This window comes from Cololabis saira, chromosome 2 (assembly GCF_033807715.1).
Source record: "Cololabis saira isolate AMF1-May2022 chromosome 2, fColSai1.1, whole genome shotgun sequence".
In the NCBI taxonomy this organism is placed as follows: Eukaryota; Metazoa; Chordata; class Actinopteri; order Beloniformes; family Belonidae; genus Cololabis; species Cololabis saira.
This window is the reverse complement of record NC_084588.1, coordinates 4,554,379-4,574,428: the sequence shown is the minus strand read 5'-3', so window position 1 is coordinate 4,574,428 and position 20,050 is coordinate 4,554,379. Positions and strand designations below refer to the sequence as shown.

At 43.6% G+C, this 20,050-nt stretch overlaps 2 protein-coding genes across 5 annotated transcripts in view; one reads left to right on the top strand and one right to left on the bottom strand.

The window, feature by feature from the left end:
* Window positions 1–16,735, bottom strand: part of LOC133457315 (WD repeat-containing protein 88-like) — a 16,869-nt gene extending 134 nt beyond the window's left edge. The window contains 15 exon segments of the mRNA XM_061736452.1: window positions 1–660; window positions 662–693; window positions 1,029–1,127; window positions 1,252–1,320; window positions 1,395–1,477; window positions 7,547–7,731; window positions 8,473–8,602; window positions 8,675–8,813; window positions 9,552–9,615; window positions 10,300–10,388; window positions 10,474–10,584; window positions 14,777–14,935; window positions 15,193–15,411; window positions 15,705–15,958; window positions 16,380–16,735. The exon segment at window positions 1–660 is cut by the window's left edge and continues 134 nt beyond it. Coding sequence (XP_061592436.1) covers window positions 540–660; window positions 662–693; window positions 1,029–1,127; window positions 1,252–1,320; window positions 1,395–1,477; window positions 7,547–7,731; window positions 8,473–8,602; window positions 8,675–8,813; window positions 9,552–9,615; window positions 10,300–10,388; window positions 10,474–10,584; window positions 14,777–14,935; window positions 15,193–15,246 — 1,335 coding nt within the window. The 5' untranslated portion in view covers window positions 15,247–15,411; window positions 15,705–15,958; window positions 16,380–16,735 and the 3' untranslated portion in view covers window positions 1–539.
* gpatch1 (G patch domain containing 1) overlaps window positions 15,311–20,050 on the top strand; it is a 25,938-nt gene continuing 21,198 nt past the window's right edge. For all 4 annotated transcript variants that reach the window (XM_061736439.1, XM_061736421.1, XM_061736431.1 and 1 more), the window contains exons 1-2: window positions 15,311–15,393; window positions 17,888–18,022. In XM_061736439.1, coding sequence (XP_061592423.1) covers window positions 15,324–15,393; window positions 17,888–18,022 — 205 coding nt within the window. In that variant the 5' untranslated portion in view covers window positions 15,311–15,323. The remainder of the gene's footprint in view (window positions 15,394–17,887; window positions 18,023–20,050) is intronic.

Sequence of the window (20,050 nt, the reverse complement as noted above, 5' to 3'; positions counted from 1 at the left end):
TGAAGCCACAGGCGTAGGGTCCTTGTAATCTTCCCTAGGGATTGGGACACCACTTGCTACGTCACTGCGTGGTTTACGTTCGGGTACGTAAGCGACTGCGTAGTTACGTTTGCACATACGTCACACCATATCAGGAAGCCCAGAGCTAAAAGCTGTTTTAATTTCCGCTTTAATTTCCGCTGTAGCGCTGTTAATATGCCACTTTATTAAGTTTTAATTTAATAATTTTTTCAGGCGTAAAAGTAACCGTTAAGATCCCCAACCTGGGCTCAGTTTATCCAAATAACGCCTGTTAAGAAATTTGCTCCGATGTTTTCGGGGATGAGAAGAGCCACCTGCGATTTATGGTTCCGTGTTAAATCGACGCAGAGCCTACGACTTAGGTTACGCGGCGACGCGCGCCTCTAAAATATTATTTTTATTTTTCTCCTGCCTAGCCCTGATACTCTTCCGTAGTATCAGATATCTGTTAAGAAATATAAATAAAATGTCCGGAGATTTGAAAAACAATGATTTTCACAAGCATTTTAGTTTTATTTTCAGCCCCTGGTCCATGTGGGAGGTCCTGATGAGGTGACAGCAGGCAGCGGCGGTCGGTACTTGGAGGGAGTCTGGAGTCTGGAGCTGACGCAGCAGATCAGCTGATCCGAGGTCACACAGGGACACCAGGAACAAACTCCCACACTCCTCACACTGGAAATAGACGGCAGAGACGGTTGTCAGGTCAACAAGCACAGACTTCACTTCTGGATGGGTTTCACTCCTAAATCCTATGGCAGCAGTAAGGGGCTATTTAGGTTTGCATAAATTATCATTGTTTTCTTTGGTTTCATTTCTGTTATATAAATACCGTCATGGTGAGAGAAGTTCCTCATCAAGTTCCTCAAGTTGCTCGTCTCATTCTATTATTAGGATCAGATTATTTTCATTATGTTTCTACATTTTTAAAAAATGGATTGAAAGAAAGCTTCTACTAGCTTTTGATTGTAAGTCAACTTTATGCCGTCATCTCTACTCAGAACTCATACCTTCATGATGTGGATGTCTATTTCTTTAGTCCTCTTCCTCTGCTGGACCTTCTGGAACTGGTCAGAGTTCTCTATGTTCCAGAAACGAATGGTCCCATCCTGCAGACAGCAGGAATTACAGTCAGATCCACAAACATGACTTCAGGTACATCATCAGACCTGGAGCTCCTGGTGGCTCTGAGCTTGCTCTTTTATGGATCCAGCTTTAATCAGTCTATCAAACCTGGGAGGACGAGGCCACCATCTTCTGGTCAGAACTTACTAACACATCTGTCACCCAGTCGGTGTTACCCTGAAACCAAACAAACAGGAAATGAAGACTTGTCACTCCACAAATAGCAACATGCCGCTGCTGCATCTGATTACCTTCAGGACGGCGGTCTGGGTGAGTGTGGATGAGTCCCAGACAGAGACGGTCCTGTCGTAGGAGCCGGACACCAGCAAAGATGCTGCAGAGAATCAAGCCAACGCATGAAGGAGCGTCAGGGGAGAAAAGGCACACCTTCAGAACCCAGGAACATCTGCACAATGAGCTCCTGTCCCCAGGGCTGTCCCTGACCAAAATGGGGCCCTAAGCGGAAAAATTTCTTCGGGCCCCCCCCCCCCCCCCCCACCCCCCCCCCCCCCCCAGGTACAAAACGACAGTATAATGAAATGCCATTGAACTTGACAACCTTTATTAGTAAGAACAAAGAACAAAATTATAAACCTAAATTCACACTGAATTAAATAAATAAATAAAATAAATAAAGCGGACTCACAAAGAGTGAGTAAAAGTAACTTCAAAGTAAATGAACAGGCAGGAAAAATAACTTAACACTGAATAAAATAAATAAATCTGAGTCACAAAGAACAATTAAATATTAACAGTAACTTCAACTTGTGTCTACAAAAAACTAACAGTCAGACCATTGAGTCTTTCAGGCACTGATAGAGTGCAAAACAAGCATGTGTGCCTTTTACAGATGCACACGTCGGCATTTTCTGGATGCAAAGTCATCAATGAGGTCGTCATATGACAGCTGCTGCGCCAATTCTGAATTGATGCTTATGATAGAGAATTAAGAAATCCATCATACAAGCAGATCATGAAGATATTTTCTGTTCTTAATGGTAAACTACAGAATGAAATTCAAGTAAATACTAGTCTGAAAAAGATTAAAACGCAATTAATGCAAATACTACAACAACAAATAATAATCACTGATTTAAAACTGTTACAAATATAATACTAATATATGTATACTATATTAGTAGTATCTACTATAAATCGGTTATAATGCAAACTACAACCACTAATACTGGCAGTACTACTACTTCTATACTCATACTAATATTAATTAAAAAAAACTATTGCTATTGCTATCTATTATTACTATTATTGTCATTATTATCATCATTATTATTAGCAGTATTATTATTATATAGGCTACAACTACAATCCTAATAAATATATAATAATATAATATATAATAAAACATACTAATTCAGTACCAAACTGACAGAGGTGAATGCATATGCAGACAAAGGTGTTAACAAGACATTTAATAAATGGTAAGGGCCGCTGGAAAATTACTTTCATCTCCAGACCACAGTCCACATCTACTGGAGGCTAGCAGCATCTCTCCTCCTACCTGCAGCAGCAGCAGTGCTGAGCATGGAGGATTAGTGCTTGCTTATGCCACACAGTTTTACATTTTTACTAGTGCTGGAGCACTAACTTCAACAAATACCCACCTTCGAGAGAAGCACGAGTTTCCTCGTGTTTTGCTTTTTTTTCCCTCTTGCTCGCGCCTGACTCGTAGGTTCTTTTCGAAGCCATCACGTCTTCACCTGCAGCTGCTTGACAAGTGCCTGCAGCGCATCTGACCAGTGATTGGTCAGATCGATTGCTGTCAATCATTGCAGTGACGGCGCGTGCGGTGTCAGATTACAAAAAAAAAAAAAGGTCTCTTCTTCTCCCTCTTCTCCTGCCTCGCGCTGACAGCTGATCTAGTAGCGCGCACCACGGCTGTGCATATGCGCATGCAGCGCATCCTTTGCGCAAAACGGGGCCCCTATCGGATCGCGGGGCCCTACGCACTGTGCGTGATCTGCGTGTAGGCAGGGGCGGCCCTGCCTGTCCCCACAGAAGATACCAGAGATGGCCCAACCCAAAACAGAAAGAACCAAGTGAACAGCAGCAACCACCAAGTCAGGGAAAACAACGGCCAAGTCAGAGGAAACAACGGCCAAGTCAGGGGAAACAACGGCCAAGTCAGAGGAAACAACGGCCAAGTCAGGGGAAACAACGGCCAAGTCAGGGGAAACAACCACCAAGTCAGAGGAAACAACGGCCAAGTCAGGGGAAACAACGGCCAAGTCAGAGGAAACAACGGCCAAGTCAGAGGAAACAACGGCCAAATCAGAGGAAACAATGGCCAAGTCAGGGGAAACAACCACCAAGTCAGGGAAAACAACGGCCAAGTCAGAGGAAACAACGGCCAAGTCAGGGGAAACAACCACCAAGTCAGGGAAAACAACCGCCAAGTCAACTAGAGCAACAGCAAGGTCAACAACAGAAATAACCAAGTCGACAGCAGCTACCACCAAGTTAAAGAGAATAAAAGTGGTGATATAAATATGACTACAAACTATCGCCCGGTCTCCTTATTGCCGCAGTGTTCAAAGATTTTAGAAAAACTCTATAATAGCAGATTGGAAAAGTTCATGACTGAACACAACATCCTGTGTGATAGCCAATACGGGTTCAGAAAGCAACATTCGACAGCACTTGCCCTCACAGAGTCCTTAGAACTGATTAAAGATGCGCTTGACCACAAATTATATATAGTAGGCATCTTTATTGACCTCAAAAAAGCTTTTGACACTATAAATCACGATATTTTGATTGAAAAATTATATGATTACGGTATCAGAGATACAGCTTTAAGATGGATCAAAAGCTATCTATCTGGTAGAGTCCAATATGTCCAGATGGGAACAAATACGTCTACATGCCTGGATGTCGTCTGTGGGGTCCCACAGGGGTCAGTCTTAGGCCCTAAGCTATTTACTCTATATATCAATGACATAATCAAAACATCTGATGTATTAAAACTTATTTTATTTGCTGATGATACAAATATTTTCTGCTCAGGAAACGACTTGAATATACTGGAAAAAGCGATTAACAGAGAAATGACAAAACTAAATACATGGTTTAATATAAATAAATTATCACTAAATCTGGCAAAGACCAAATTCATGTTATTTGGGAGAAATAATGTAAAGAAAAGCATAAACTTGCAAGTTAATGGATACAATATAGAAAGAGTGAGGGAACATAAGGTTCTGGGTATATTAGTGGATGACCTCTTGACATGGCGACCACATGTAAAAATAATTCAAAATAAGATGGCAAGGAGTGTGTCTATTCTGTGGAAATTGCAGAAATCTCTCAATTTAAACTCGCTTAAGACCATATATTCGGCACTAATAGTCCCACATATGAGGTACTGTGTAGAAAATTGGGGTTTCACTTACAAGGGCATTACAGAACCAATATTTAAATTGCAAAAAAAAGCGCTTCGCATCATTCATTCTGTCCCAGCCAGGGCACATACGAACGAACTGTTCATAAAGGCGAAATATCTAAAACTGAGAGAGATACTTCATTTTCAGATGCTACAAACAATTTACAAAGCAACACAGGCGGCATTGCCAGTAAATGTTCAGAAATTGTTCACTCTTAGTCAAGGTCCTCACAGCATGCGCAGCTTGCTGCAGTTTCAACAGAAAAAGATAAGGACAACGATGGGAAGCCATAGTTTGTCAGTAGCTGGTGTGAAAATGTGGAATAGCCTAAACAATGAATTAAAGTTAGCAAGAAATGTAACTGTTTTCAAACATGGGTTAAAGAAACTGTTATTGAAGGATTATCAAACCTAGGTACACGAAGGCAATGTCTGGCTATGTGTACAAAACAATGGCAATGTGGGAAATTCAGCACGGGAGCACCTAGCATGGAAACAAAACATGGAGACTAAACAAAGTCACTATAAAATGTGTGTGTGTGACATTGAGCTCTATCACAGCACAGCAGATATCACGACCAAGCAGAACATAAAATCAAGAATGGAGATTCTGAACTGGTCAGTAAATGCTATTGACAAGATTTTTTCTACACGGCGTGCTGGGACAAGGGAACCGGCCTGTCCAGATGGGACATTCTTGGCGGGATACACCATGGACAGCTGGAATAAGTGGAAAGTAGTGTGTCTTGGGGTGTTGGATAGAGAAGACGTGGAAGACGTCTATATATTCACGGGCATGACGGTGGGCCTAGTGATCCTAGGGCTTGGCGGGGTCTGGATGCTACAAAAGTTGAGAAAAGTGAGAGCTGATCAGGCAAAGCTGCTCTCTGGCCTCGCTGGCATCCAGGAGAGACTGACCAGTGTATGGTCGGAGGTGTCCAAAGCTCGGGAGGAGATGAAGTCAGTACGAGCGGAGGGGGCAAAGGCGGCTAGAGAGCCAGAGGACGGCGACTAATCAAAATCTGCATTGACACACGCACCTCCATTGCAAAGTGGATTGCATGCAAAAAGAGGCTTGGACATTAAAATAACTGAACAGTGGACACAGTAGTAAATCACAGGAACGGTGATCAGGATGAGTGGACTGGACACGTGTACAAACATACATGCTATCTGGACTGTGAAGGATGAAATTAGACAAATTGCTATGTGGTAAACTATGTATCTTACTGAATTCTGTTGTTGATGTGATCATGAATCTTACATAGAACGGGGCGGGACTTTGATAAGCGTCAGCTTCTCCCGTACCCTTTTCGTCATGTGCTGAGTATGCAGTGTATAATGTTCTGGAGATGAAATGTGTCTATATAAACATGCCGAAATAAACGAAAAAAAAAAAAAAAAAAAAAAAAAAAAAAAAACCATGGTCAAGTCAAAACTAGAAAGTCAGGGAGAACAATGGGAAAGTAAAAAACAGAAATAACCAAGTCAACAGCAGTAACCCCCAAGTCAGGGGAAACAACAGCCAAGTCAGGGGAAACAACAGCCAAGTCAGGGAAAATAACGGCCAAGTCAGGGAAAACAATGGCCAAGTCAGGGAGAGCGACGGCCAAGTCAGGGAGAGCAATGTCCAACTCAACAACAGAAATAACCAAGTCAATAGCAGAAACCACCAAGTCAGGGAAAACAACCGCCAAGTCAACGAGAGCAACAGCCAGGTAAACAAAAGAAATAACCAAGTCAACGACAACAACCACCAAGTCCGGGAGAGCAACGGCCAAGTTAAAAACAGAAATAACCAAGTCAACAGCAGTAACCACCAAGTCTGGGAGAGCAACGCCTAAGTCAGGGAGAACAACGCCCAAGTCAGGGAGAACAACGCCCAAGTCAGGGAGAGCAACGCCCAAGTCAGGGAGAGCAACGCCCAAGTCAGGGAGAGCAACGGACAAGTCAGGGAGAACAACGGCTAAGTCAGGGGAAACAACGGCTAAGTCAGGGAAAACAACCGCCAAGTCAACGAGAGCAACAGCCAGGTAAACAACAGAAATAACCAAGTCAACGACAACAACCACCAAGTCCGGGAGAGCAACGGCCAAGTTAAAAACAGAAATAACCAAGTCAACAGCAGCAACCGCCAAGTCAGGGAGAGCAACGCCCAAGTCAGGGAGAGCAACGGACAAGTCAGGGAGAGCAACAGACAAGTCAACGACAGAAATAACCAAGTCAACAGCAGTAACCACAGAGTCAGGGAGAGCAACGCCCAAGTCAGGGAGAAAAACCGCCAAGTCAACAACAGAAATAACCAAGTCAACAGCAGTAACCACCGAGTCAGGGAGAGCAACGGCCAAGTCAGGGAGAACAACGGCCAAGTCAAAAACAGAAATAACCAAGTCAACGACAGCAACCACCAGGTCAAGGAGAGCACTTGCCAAGTCAATGACAGAGATAACCAATTCAACAGCAGTGACCACCAAGTCAGGGAGTGAAATGGCCTAGTCAAAAACAGAAATAATCAAGTCAACAGCAGCAACCACCAAGTCAGGGAGAACAATAGCCGAGTCAAAAACAGAAATAACCAAGTCAACAGCAGCAACCACCAAGTTAGGAAAAGCAATGGCCAAGTCAAAAACAGAAATAACCAAGTCAACGGTAGCAACCACCAAGTCTGGGAGAGCAACGGCCAAGTCAAAAACAGCAACCACAAAGTCGGGGAGAACAATGGGAAAGTCAAAAACAGAAATAACCAAGTCAACAGCAAAAATAACCAAGTCAACAGCAGCAACCACCGAGTCAAAGAAAGTAATGGCCAAGTCGATGCTGCTGTGTGAATGCAGCGTTAACTCTTTAACTTGACACAGCTGTGTGAATTCAGGTTAACTAATTAACTTGTAAACTCCACACTGCTTTGTGAATTCAGTGTTATTTCATTACTTGAATGCTGCTGTGTCCGCCTGGCTACTGGTTTAGTCTGTGTTTTTGTTATTGTTCTACGTGATGTCTCACCGTCCTCAGAGAAGCTGCAGCAGCTCACGCTCCCTTTGTGACCTTGCTGCAGTGTCATCCCTCCCTGAGACCGGAAGCCACCAGCCTGCAGGTCCCACAGCTTCAGTGTTTTATCCCATGATGCTGTGCACAGGAAGTGGCCGTTACTGGTGAAGCAGCAGTCAGAGACTACGTTGCCATGGTTACTGAGATTGAGACAGAAAAGAAGAAGAAAGGAAGATGAAGGACTATAAATGAAATGCAAGTGCCAACCATCTAACTCCGGCTTGTGTCTCGTGTGGAAGATTAATTGCAGTTCCGCGGTTCCTTCCAAATTGGAGCAACCAGAAGTTTTTACAAACCCAGCGTCAGCTAAACACGACAGTAATTTTTGATTCACCGCCAAGAACATGTTAAACTGTATAGTCTGTTGGCAGCTCTGCGTACCAGATCTATCTACCAGCTAACTTTGATTGACCTATGGTAGTGTTCCTGTTGCCTTCCAGAGTAGCATGGCTGCACCACATACAAAGAAAAATAGGCTTCAAAACATCCATCCATCCATTTTCATTCATGGGTCGCAAGGCCAACATTATAAGCAGAGATGCGCAGACTTCTCTCACTCTAGACACTTCCTCCAGCTCTTCTGGGGCGGGTCTGAGGCATTCCAAGGACACGTTGGAGAGACATAGTGTCCTGGGTCTTCCCCGGGGTCTCCTCCCGGTGGGACATGCCTGGAACACCTCCCTAGGGAGGAGGGACATGCCTGGAACACCTCCCTAGGGAGGAGGGACATGCCTGGAACACCTCCCTAGGGCGGAGGGACATGCCTGGAACACCTCCCTAGGGCGGAGGGACATGCCTGGAACACCTCCCTAGGCTAACCCTAACCCTAACCCTAGCCATAAGAGTCCTCTGGGGACAGAAACTCAGGATCTGAGTCTCACCTGTGTACAGATATGGTGGTTTTCTGAGCTCTCAGGTCCCATAGTTTGATACCCCGGTCTTCTGATACCGTTGCCACCCGCAGGCTCGCTGGGTCAAAACGACATTGTGTGATGGGGGAGCGGTGGTGTCCTGGTGGAGAAAACCAACCTCATGAGGGGCTCACAGAAATATTGTAGGTTAGTGGGGTGGGTGCCGTCATACCGGTAATGCAGTGCAGCGTCCGGCCGCCAACTGTGTCACAAAAATACACGCCATTATGAGAATCTGCAGCGCAGACGAGCAGCCGACCATTGGACGAGCAGCTGCAGGACGTCAGACAGTCGTCCATCCCCACCTCCCACTGGACAACGAGGAGACAAAACCAGCCTGAATAGGGATCTGCACTTTACCTTTGATAGATCCAGGTTCCAGGTGGAACAAGAGGATGAGCAGGGGGGGCAATTTCTGCGTAAATGACTTATAGAGGGATTGCGCATGACGTCACAGATGCGACTTCACAGCTGGTTACGCCCACTGAGTGTCAGAAAGACTGAGTGTCAGAAAGACTGAGTGTCAGAAAGACTGAGTGGCAGCGTAAACCTTCAGTTTGAGCAACTGGAAAACATCTAAAATGGGAAAGAGCTGTTGTGCGATCGACTGTACTCATAGATTTAGCAAGAAATCTGAGTTATCGTTTTACAGACTGCTGAAAAATAAGCTTAAGAAAGACAAATGGATTGCTGCAATTCTCAGAAACAACTGGATTCCAAGCACCGAAACGTGGATTTACAGTTCCCATTTGCACATTTGCATTTTGTATCAGCTAATGTTGGATTTTTGGGTAGCTATCGTTAAACGGTCAAATCATAAAGTTTGGTGTCTTCATCACTTTAACCTGATCCTACTCTTGTAAAAGTCGCCCAAAACGGCATACCCAAAGTAAATTGAAATTAAGTTTATGAGAAAAACATTGAATATTATAGGTTTGGATTGTCAGAATCCCAACTATTTTTTTGGGGGGGTTGCTTTTGTTTTCTGTCTCTGTGTAAACTTTGTGTCTTGTAGTTCAGTTTTGTGGTGTCAGATCTGATCCAGTTACCACAACTTGTCCAGTCTCCAGGTCCCAGGACACCATCTTCTTGTCCCAGGACACCGTCACCATCCTGCACAAACACAAAGACCATCAGCTTGGGTTTTCAGGAATGTACAGTACTGCAACAAGACAACAGCAACAAAACATCACCAAGCACTTTGACGACCTATAACATTCACGGATATATTTGAAAAGTGCTTAAAAACATATAGGTAGGTTTCTCATCAGAGCCAACTATCTTTCCAGTCTTCATCCTCGTCAATGTCTTTCTCCCTTCTGCATCACTAATCTTTGCTAGCTCCTGGTCTATGACAGTCCCCTTTTCTACTCTTAATTGTTTCATTTTCCTGATTCCTCAACTCTTCCAAGTTCTCTTTCAATCTTCTGACGTGTCCATCTCTACTACTCTGCTGTCCCTACGCAATCTGTACTGAATGCATCCTTGATGAAATGGGGAGAGGAGGAATGTACTGTATCTGGGGGTTTTCCTTAGCTACATTAGATACTTTGAAATGGGAGAGGAAACAATGTACAATACATGATTTTCAAAGGTTTAAATCATGGATTGCAGTAACTGAGGAGTTCCACAAGGCTCAGTATTAGGACCTCTCTCTCTCCTACAATTCTACATGCTAACACTCATTTTTAAGACAAATGTTAGTTTACATAAAAATGACTGATTTGCGCTAAATCCGAGGTAACTAGACTAGATTCCTTTTTTGTTCAGATCTGAAGAAGAAAAAAAAGAACCCACCTGTTGGTGTTTGGGATCAGGGAGCACTCAGTGATGGCTTTAGTGTGAACGCCATCAAATGAGCGGAGACGCTGTCTGCTCTGAACATCCTGCACAACAAGAGCAGGATTTTACCGTCATGTATAAATGAAGACATTCATACACAGATCCACACAGAGCAGCAGAAATGGTTACCCAGAGTGCAGCGGTGCAGTCTGCCGAACAGGTGAGGATGCAGCTGTTGTCGCAGCACAGCCGTGCAGCGGTGATGGCGTCACTGTGGGCTCGTAACTCCTTTACGGGAACCTGAACACAACACGATGCCAATTACAACCTGAGCGAAGGGGCGGTTTCTTGCTTTGCGGGAGATCCTTTTATCCAAAGCGACTTACATCTGAGAGAACAAAAACATGGGGAGCAATTAGGGTTAAGGGTCTTGCTCAGGGGCCCAAGATGGTTCATCTTGGTTGTCGTTCTGGGGCTTGAACTTGGGTCCTCCAGACCTAAGCCCACCTCTGTAGCCACTAGAATACCACTCCCCCCAAGAACTGTTAATTAATTATCCACTAATTATCATTATACCACGGTCTGTGTGAATACTGGATTCTGATTGGCTGGCAGGTGTAGGTTAAAAGTGATAACCTCCACCTAGAAAACAAGTTTGGTCAAATTGCCTGATATCTTTAATATCATTGCGCTGGATCAACTGCCAGGTGGTAACCACGGCAACGGAGATTCAGAGAAGAAGGGCCGGCTACCGCAGGACAGCGACATGAGTGATTTTGTCATTTCTTTTAATTTATTTGGTGAATTTAACAATTTTGATGACAGAAGAGGAGAGAAAAGAAAATAGCTGAGCGGACTAGAATATCTCCCGTTACTAAGTCGTATCTCAGGTCCGTCCTAGTTACTGGAGAATCAACACTGTGTCCATTAAGGAGCTTATGGGACGGTAGTGATTGTTCCAGGTATTAGTCAGACCCTCAGGTGTTACCAAGGAAACTGAGTTATGGCTTGTTAAAAAACTTTGTAACTTACCAGGTTCCATCGGCTGCAGACGAGAGATTAAATAGTCGCTCAGCCGCTCAGCTGTGGCTTTCTATAAAAGTAATGATTTACACTGAAAACACAGCATGAATAACTGATTTAATATTTATGTTTTTTGGTAAGTGACCGTGGTATAAGCGGGATAATGCCCTTCGAGGTGGACATTAATATAAATATATGGACTTTGCGTTGGACGGTTCACGCCCCCCCGTCGTCCATATATTTATTTTAATGTCCACCTCAAAGGGCATTATCCCTTACTAAACTAATCTTGTGTGCCGCAGACTGCTCCCAAACACGAGGGGTAAATAATAATATCTCTAAAACACGTAAATTGGCTTTATTAAATGTTCGGTCTTTAGCTGGGGAAACATTTTTAATGAATGATCTTACCACTGAGCACCCTGGGGCCTCATGTACAAAGAATGTGTGGATTTCAACGTGAATCCATGCGTGGAATTCTTGCATATGCAAAAAAAAAAAAAAGCTGCAAGCAGCGATGAACGGGCCCTCGCACCCTTGTGCATGTTCAGGCTGCAGTGGAAGCTTGTATGACTTGATGTAGATTCTTCAGGCCTGGGCATTTAGTGGATGAAACCAGCCACGACTCTCTATATCAAACCATTTAAAAGTTATGGCAGAAAGTAGGAACTATCAGATATCGACCAATCAGATGAAGGGGCGGGGCTAATTTGCACCAATTTTGTTCAAGGACTCAAAACTGAGTCCGATGACACCACCTACAAGTCTTTACGTCAAACCATTCAAAAGTTATAGCAGAAAGTAGGAACTATCAAATATGGACCAGCCAGATGAAGGGGGGGGCGCGCTTTTTGGCGTCTATCGTCGCCACGGTAATGTTTTTGACTGAGAAAAGTAATGCGCATCGTCGCAGGATGGAGACGCATATTTTGATGTATAACACACCTGGGTGCACGTTACGGTTCGGGCCGCATTAATGGCCAAAGAAATGGCATAAATTGCGCCAAAATTACATGATTAATTCAAAATGGCCGACTTCCTGTTAGGTTTCGGCCATGGCGCCAAGAGACTTTTCTTTAAGTTGCGACATGATACGGGTGTGTACCGATTTTCGTGCATGTACAGTACGTAAAACCGTATTGTGGGGCTTGAGGCACAAAGTTTTCAAGGGGGCGCTGTTGAGCCATTTTGCCACACCCATTAATGCAAACCATTAAATATCAAATTTTTCGCCAGGCCTGGCTTGGTGCAAAATTTGGTGACTTTTGGGGCACGTTTAGGGGGGCAAAAAACCTGGAAGGAAGAAGTCTGCATGGTGAAACTCATCACTGGTGAAAAATGGGAAAAGAGAGAGTCGGAAAGCTGAGTGCAGACGGAGAAAAACAAACATCCAGGTTCATTATGACATCTATAAAGAGAAACTTCACTCTTATTACTTACAACTGAGGAATGCAGGAAGTCCTACTTCTCTTACATCATCCATGGATGGATGGAAAGGGAGTAAAACTCCAACAAAAACATTCACAATTTTATAAATGTTGAAATTTGCAAATGCAAATCTGTATTAGTGAGATTTAGCATTTTAACTTTACAAACTAACAGAAAAAACCCCCTGAGAACTATTTTGGTAATAATTAAATAACTATTCTCAGGTGCCCATCACCCCTCCTGTCTTTCCTTTCTCATATTAATTATAAGTATCTCATAACCATCATTGTTCTCCATTGTTCTTGTAGTTTGTTGTGCTGCTCTGCCCCCCTTTTCTCTTCTGTGCATGTTTGCAGGCCAGAGCTTCAGGAGCTGCATGCTGCCTTGTGTCACACCGTGGTGAGGTTGTCTTGTCTTGGGTTTGTTTTGTCCTGTCATTTCCTGTTTTATTTTGAAAGGTAATTCTCCTCTTGTTTCAGGTCCCTTGCCCTTCCTCATGTGTCAGTCTGATTGTCCTAAGTGTTTCCACCTGTCTCCTATTTCCCTCCATGTGTTTAAATAGTCTGTGTTCCCCTTGTCTTGTGTAGAGTGTCTTCGTCCTTGTCCTGCACCAGAGTCTTGGTCCACGTCCACATATAATCGCCTTAGTGAGCCGTATGTTCCTTGTGACCAGTGATTTTTTTGTTTGTTAACTTATACAGGACTGTCTCAGAAAATTAGAATATTGTGATTTTCTGTAATGCAATTAAAAAAACAAAAATGCCATACATTCTGGATTCATTACAAATCAACTGAAATATTGCAAGCCTTTTATTTTAATATTGCTGATCATGGTTTACAGCTTAAGAAAACTCAAATATCCTATCTAAAAAAATTAGAATATTCTGGGATTCTTAATCTTAAACTGTAAACCATAATCAGCAATATTAAAATAATAAAAGGCTTGCAATATTTCAGTTGATTTGTAATGAATCCAGAATGTATGACATTTTTGTTTTTTTAATTGCATTACAGAAAATAAAGAACTTCATCACAATATTCTAATTTTCTGAAACAGTCCTGTATAGCTTAGATTCATAGTTCTTGGTTTTTTCCTTGTTAAGAGTGGTTGGTGTTTGTAGCCAAATTATTTTATATAGGCAGGTTTTTCCTCCATATGGAGCATTTTGTGTTTATTTGTTTTGTTTTTATTAGTTATTTTTTCCTCCTCTTGTGTTTATTGTTCTCTCTATGGTCAGAGTATAGTGTAGGGTTGCCACCCGTCCCTTGAAATACGGAATTGTTATGTAATTGGGAATTAAAAGTTGTGTTCCGTATTGAACCAATACAGACACATATTATGCTATTATTTATTGATGTCATAATATACAGGTGAAGGTCGGAAAATTTTAATATATTGCAAAACTTAATTTGTAAATTCAACTAAAGGTGAAACAAATATATTATTTCCCACTACATTCAAAGTGAGATATTTCAAGCCTTTATTTGTTATAATTTTGGTGATTAGGGCGCACAGTTTATGAAAACCCCAAATAAAAAATCTCTATATTATGAAATCAATAAACAATTCAATCATCAAAATTATAACAAATGAAGGCTTAAAATATCTCACTTTGCGTGTAATGAGACTATGTAATAGATTAGTTTCACCTTTTAAGTTGAATTATTGAAATAAATTCATTTTTACACCATATTCCAACTTTCCGACCTTCACCTGTATCTATATTTATATTTACTTGCATGTACATCTTGGCTGATGGTTGTCTGTCTGTACAGTCATGCAAGTTCAATGCTATTAAAGCACTTTAAAATGTAAATCAAAGCATTTTGTTTTTTTCATATAAAATAAATACATTTCTAAGCAGTTTAGAAGTTTTGGTTGTGTCAATTTTTTGCGCTGCTGAAATCAGGGCGTCCCTTATTTCTATCTCTCTGAAAGGTGGGAACCTTAACTACAGGGCTGAAAGGGCTGGTTTTGGATTTGGATAGGGCTGTTGTCCAGTTCTGGTTAAAGTTCAGTCTTGGTTCGGTTGTGGTGTACCTGATGGTCCCGGTTCCTCCGCTCCTCCTCCCCCGACCGAGGACCCAGCGCTCCCAGCTCCATCTCAGTTTTCCTCCGGGACGCCGCGTGGTTGCCGTAGCAACAAGCCCGCACTGGGGCCTTCAGGTGGCCTGGGACAAAAGAACTCTGAGGCGGCGCCTACGAGAGGTGTTTTTTTTTTAATTGACAGATCCAATTAATTGACAAACAAAGAAAACTTCACTTCTATCAAAATTTTTAATTTAAAAGAAAAACAGTGTTCAAATGCATTTTTTTGAGTCTCAAATATTTTTTTTGCATTCAAACACTTTTTTTCTTTGATTGAAAAAAATGTTTTTCATTGGAGTGAAAAATGTTTTTTATTGAAAATATATTTTTTGATTTATGCAATGTTTTTTTTTGATTGAATAATCTACCTCCATACATACACGGGGCGACCGGGACCCTCGGTCACCGGCAGGTGGCGCCATTTCTCGGGTTGGTCGCCGGCGCCTCTCGTCCCCGGTGCAGCGTGTCCCTCCGCGGATCCCGTAGCTGCTGTTCAGACATGGCGTCCGACAGCGACAGCGAGCAGGACTTCGTGAGCTTCGGGACTCCACTGGAGCCTCTGGAGGAAGGTAGGGGCCCCCACGACCCTGCACAAACACGCACACACCCGCCACGTCCAGGCGGAGCACAGCCGCGCCGCTAACGCTGCAGGAGCCGGAGCTCCGGGGGAATGATGGGCACGCAAACCGCCGGAACGCCAGCACGCTGATGAAGCCTGATTTATGGTACCACGTTAAATCGACGCAGAGCCTACGGCGTAAACTACGCGTAGGCTACGCCGTAGGCTCTGCGTCGATTTAACGCGGAACCATAAATCAGCCTTCACTCCGTGTCTCCAGGGGTGAGGGGTTGATGTTTACCCGCCTGGAGCAGCCCTCACCTCGGACTCCCCGTCTCCCTCGTCCCGGGACCTCGTCCCGGATCACACCTAGATACAGTACTTGAGTTGTAAAAAGAAATCAGGGGGGATGGTGGATTTTATCATATGGGGACAGATAATTTGTGCTGATTACAAATAATATAATATATTACAAATAATAGAGGGTTTTCACCGACGTCACGAAATGGGCGGTACCGCGACCCGGCAGCCATAGCGGCGGGATTATTTGTAGGCAGAGTGGAGGCTCTGGAGGGCTGGAGGTTGAACAACAACAACAAAGCGGCTAACATGTAAAATTTGACCATGTCAAAACCACGGAAAACCTCGGCAAAACGTGGGGAAGATACCAGATACCGGGAAGGACTTGGTCCTCCAGAAAGGGCGAGGTATAAAGAGAAATTAAACCTTTTAGGTGGCCATGATCCGTACGAGCTGGAGCAAACAACGTGGACCACGGATGACCCGACTATTCTGCCAACGATTAAATATCCTGACATCGTGAATTACCTCATTTTTTTTACCAAATGGACCCCCATTTGTACACTGGCAGAGTAGGGTGCTAGAAATTTAGTTTGAGAAACTCTGTTGTAAGGCTATGAAATGAATAAATCATGGCGAGCAATAACGCTAAATATACAGTAGATTATTATATTATTGTATTTATTTTTCACTTACCTGACAATAAATGTGAAGAACAAACACGAATGTTGTCAAGATTCTTGCCCGTAAAGTTCTGTTTCAGTGCAGCAAGCCACAGACGTCTCCTTTCTTCTGATAAGTTTCGGCAAGTATCTCCCTGATTTGTGATAACTTTTGGAAGTCTGTAAAACTCCAGGTGTTTTTCTCGGTCAGACCAATTTGTACAACCGTACACACGGCAATAATTGACCATTTTCCACGCGGATTGTGATTACGGTTTATGAAGGAGCAGAAATGTGCAGTCTCTCATACGCTCTGGCTTTGTTTTGGTCTGGGGGGGTGGGGGGTATATCTCCGTAATGGCGACTCGCGTTTGGTGACGTCACGTGAAAGCCCTGTATAGCAGTGACCAAAACACCTGCAGAAATACTGCAGGAATGACATAGCAGCAGTTAAATGCAGCCTTCTGTAAGCTTTAAATATCCACTGGGCTTACATCAAATACATCAAAACACAACAATAAAAAACACTTTTCTGAACTTATCAATATGACTCTGTCCTTCACAGGATAAGTAACATGGATCACTGCAAAAACTCACAATCTTAACAAGAATATTTGTCTTATTTCTAGTTAAAATGTCTCATTTTAGTAAAAAGAAATCTCATTACACTTAAAACAAGACTCATCACTGGAAAAAACAACAAATTTTCACCTGTTTCAAGTAGATTTTCACTTGAAATAAGTAGAAAAATCTGCCAGTTTCTTATTTATCAAAGATAAATAAGATAAATCTTGTCCCACTGGCAGATTTTTCTACTTATTTCAGTGAAAATGTACTTGAAACAGGTGAAAATGGTCAAATAAGTTATTTTTCTGGTGATGACTCTAAATGTTGAAATAGCAGTAAACCACATTCATTGATGAAATGACATAAGGGATGGAAAGAGGGGATGGCAGTTTTACAGGGGGGATGATTTGGACTGTTTTTATCCCCCCTCAACTCCAGTACTGCCTAGATACCCCGACCAACAGAACCTGGCCTGTGTTCAGGTGGCCTGAACGAGATGTGATTAAAGCACCAGTGATGGTTAGAAACACACTGGTTGTTGGGTCTGTAGCCTAGCAACAGCAGAGCTGAGGATGGAGGGATGTAAACCGCTACAACAGCTGTCTCTAGATGGTCAGGGTGGGCTCTCCCAGCCAGCAGCTCAGGATCCGGCTGCAGGAACCACGTTTCACCGTCAAGTCCTGGAAATATAAATTCAATAAAGAAAAACACCCACATCAGGGTATCCACATCCATCTGAGCCCACCGGAGTCGTGGTCCCGCTGGGAGGATCTGATGTGGGATTAAAGTGTGTGTGTGTGTGTGTGTGTGTGTGTGTGTGTGTGTGTGTGTGTGTGTGTGTGTGTGTGTGTGTGTGTGTGTGTGTGTGTGTGTGTGTGTGTGTGTGTGTGTGTGTGTGTGTGTGTGTGTGTGTGTGTGTGTGTGTGTGTGTGTGTGTGTGTGTGTGTGTGTGTGTGTGTGTGTGTCCGTCCCCAGACGAGCCCCTCAGGAAGCCCGTCCCGCTGCACGACCAGACGGTGAAGGATGAGAAGGGACGGTACCAGAGGTTCCACGGAGCCTTCACCGGAGGATTCTCAGCCGGATACTTCAACTCGGTCGGGTCCAAGGAAGGTCAGCCTGTCCTACACCTGTCTTACACCTGAACGCGCCTGTCCTACACCTGTCTTACACCTAGGGCTGAACCATTAATTGCATTTGCGATAATATCGCGATGTGATAAAACAAGATTTTCTAACCGCAAAGGCTGCGATTTGACCAGTCACGTGATCTGGTCACGTTGCGAGTGAGCAGAGCCGGCAGGGGAAAAAAGTCAACAGTAGGGCTGTTCGATTTTGCCCAAAAATAAAATCTTGATTTTTTTCTCTCAAAATCCGATTTTCGATTACGATTACCATTATTATTGAATTGACAAAAGGCAAAGAAATGATTTCAAATATGCTGTTTTTCTATTGAACATTTGCCCCATTGGGCTTTAAGTGCAAACTTTGCTCTTATTAAACCAAAAATGAATGAATAAAGTGCAAAGCTCTGTAAAATAAGTTGAAAAAAAGTTTTAAAAAATATAATAAAATATAAAGTTTTATCTCTGAAAAAAAAATCAGCAAATCAGCACTTGCAAACATACAGTAAGTTATATTTCCAATTAAATAAAACAAGACATTTTCTAATTAAACTAAACTGGGTCTTTGCATGCTAAATAATAATGCAACCCATGAAGGAGGTAGAGGTGTGGAATGTCAGTCATTACATTTGCTATTCACATTTGCAAGTTTTTTGCAAGGAACACGAGCCGGTCTACGGCATCTGGCTTGAGGGATGCCCGGTGGCATGTTACAACGCCCCCTCCTACACTAAAGAGCCTCTCCCATGGGGCACTTGTCGCAGGTATTGAGAGGTGATTCCATCAATCATTAATATGTGTGCAGACAAGGTAAAAAAAAGTTAGAAAAATCGATTTTACGAGTTTCACGTTTTAACATCGTTCTAATTACATAATCGCGATTACGATTTAAAATCGATTAATCGAACAGCCCTAGTGCCGCGTAACCTAAATCTACCATGGCATCAGTGTTAGGGCTCGGCCAGGCGGGGCTTTATAAATATTCAATTTCATTCAATTTTATTTATATAGCGTCTAATACAACAGAGTTGTCTCTAGACGCTTTACAGAGACCCATACCCAGAACATGACCCCCGAGCAGTTATTTCATAAACAATGGCAGGTAAAAACTCCCCTAGTGGGAGAAAAACCTTAAGCCAAACAGTGGCAAGGAAAAACTCCCCTTTAGGAGGGAAGAAACCTTGAGCAGGACCAGGCTCATAAGGGGGGACCCTCCTGCCGAGGGCCAGACTGGTGGGTCAGGGACGGCAACAGCACAGCAGGCAGGTGGAAGCAGCAACGGGATGACCAGGGGTGGGGACCGCAGGCCAGCACGCAGCTCCCGAAGCTCCGGCCCAATCAACAAGTCCCAGGTTGGGGTGCAGGGTCGGGGAAGGGTTGAAAAGGGGCAGGGCCAAGGAGAGGAGTCTTGACGGACAAACCTTCTCCCCCGCCTGCCCGGGCTGTTACCCTGCCCCCCTCACTCCCACGCTGCAGGTTCCGGTGTCCGGCAAAGGATGCTGCAACATGGACAATATATGGGCTTTATAAATGTATTAAATATATGAGCGCAGCGTCGGTGTGGCGAGGAGCTGCGTGCGGTGACGAGCACGAGCCGGGTGCCGGCGGACAGTGGAGTCGCGCTGTGAAGGCTGAATTATGGTTCTGCGTCAAATCGACGCAGAGCCTACGCCGTAGGGTGCGCGTCGCTGCGTACCCTGCGGCGTAGGCTCTGCGTTGGTGTAACGTGGAACCAAATCAGCCTTAAACCACCTGCAGCCCGTCAGCTCATCAGGAAGTTAAAGAACGGCTGCCAGTTGTTCATTGCTGGTTGGTTTTGTTAACTCTGAGCTTTGTTGGTTTGTTTGTTAGTTTGCTGGTGTTTTTTTTCTCCCTGTGATTTTTGAGTTATTTATGAAGAAGTTCTGAGTTCCCTGTGAGGAACATTTTTTTTGTTCCCTGTGGGAGTTTTTCTGTGTTTTTCTATTAAACTACACCTTGTTTTGGCTAAAGTTTAACCCGGTTTGGTGTCGTGTGAT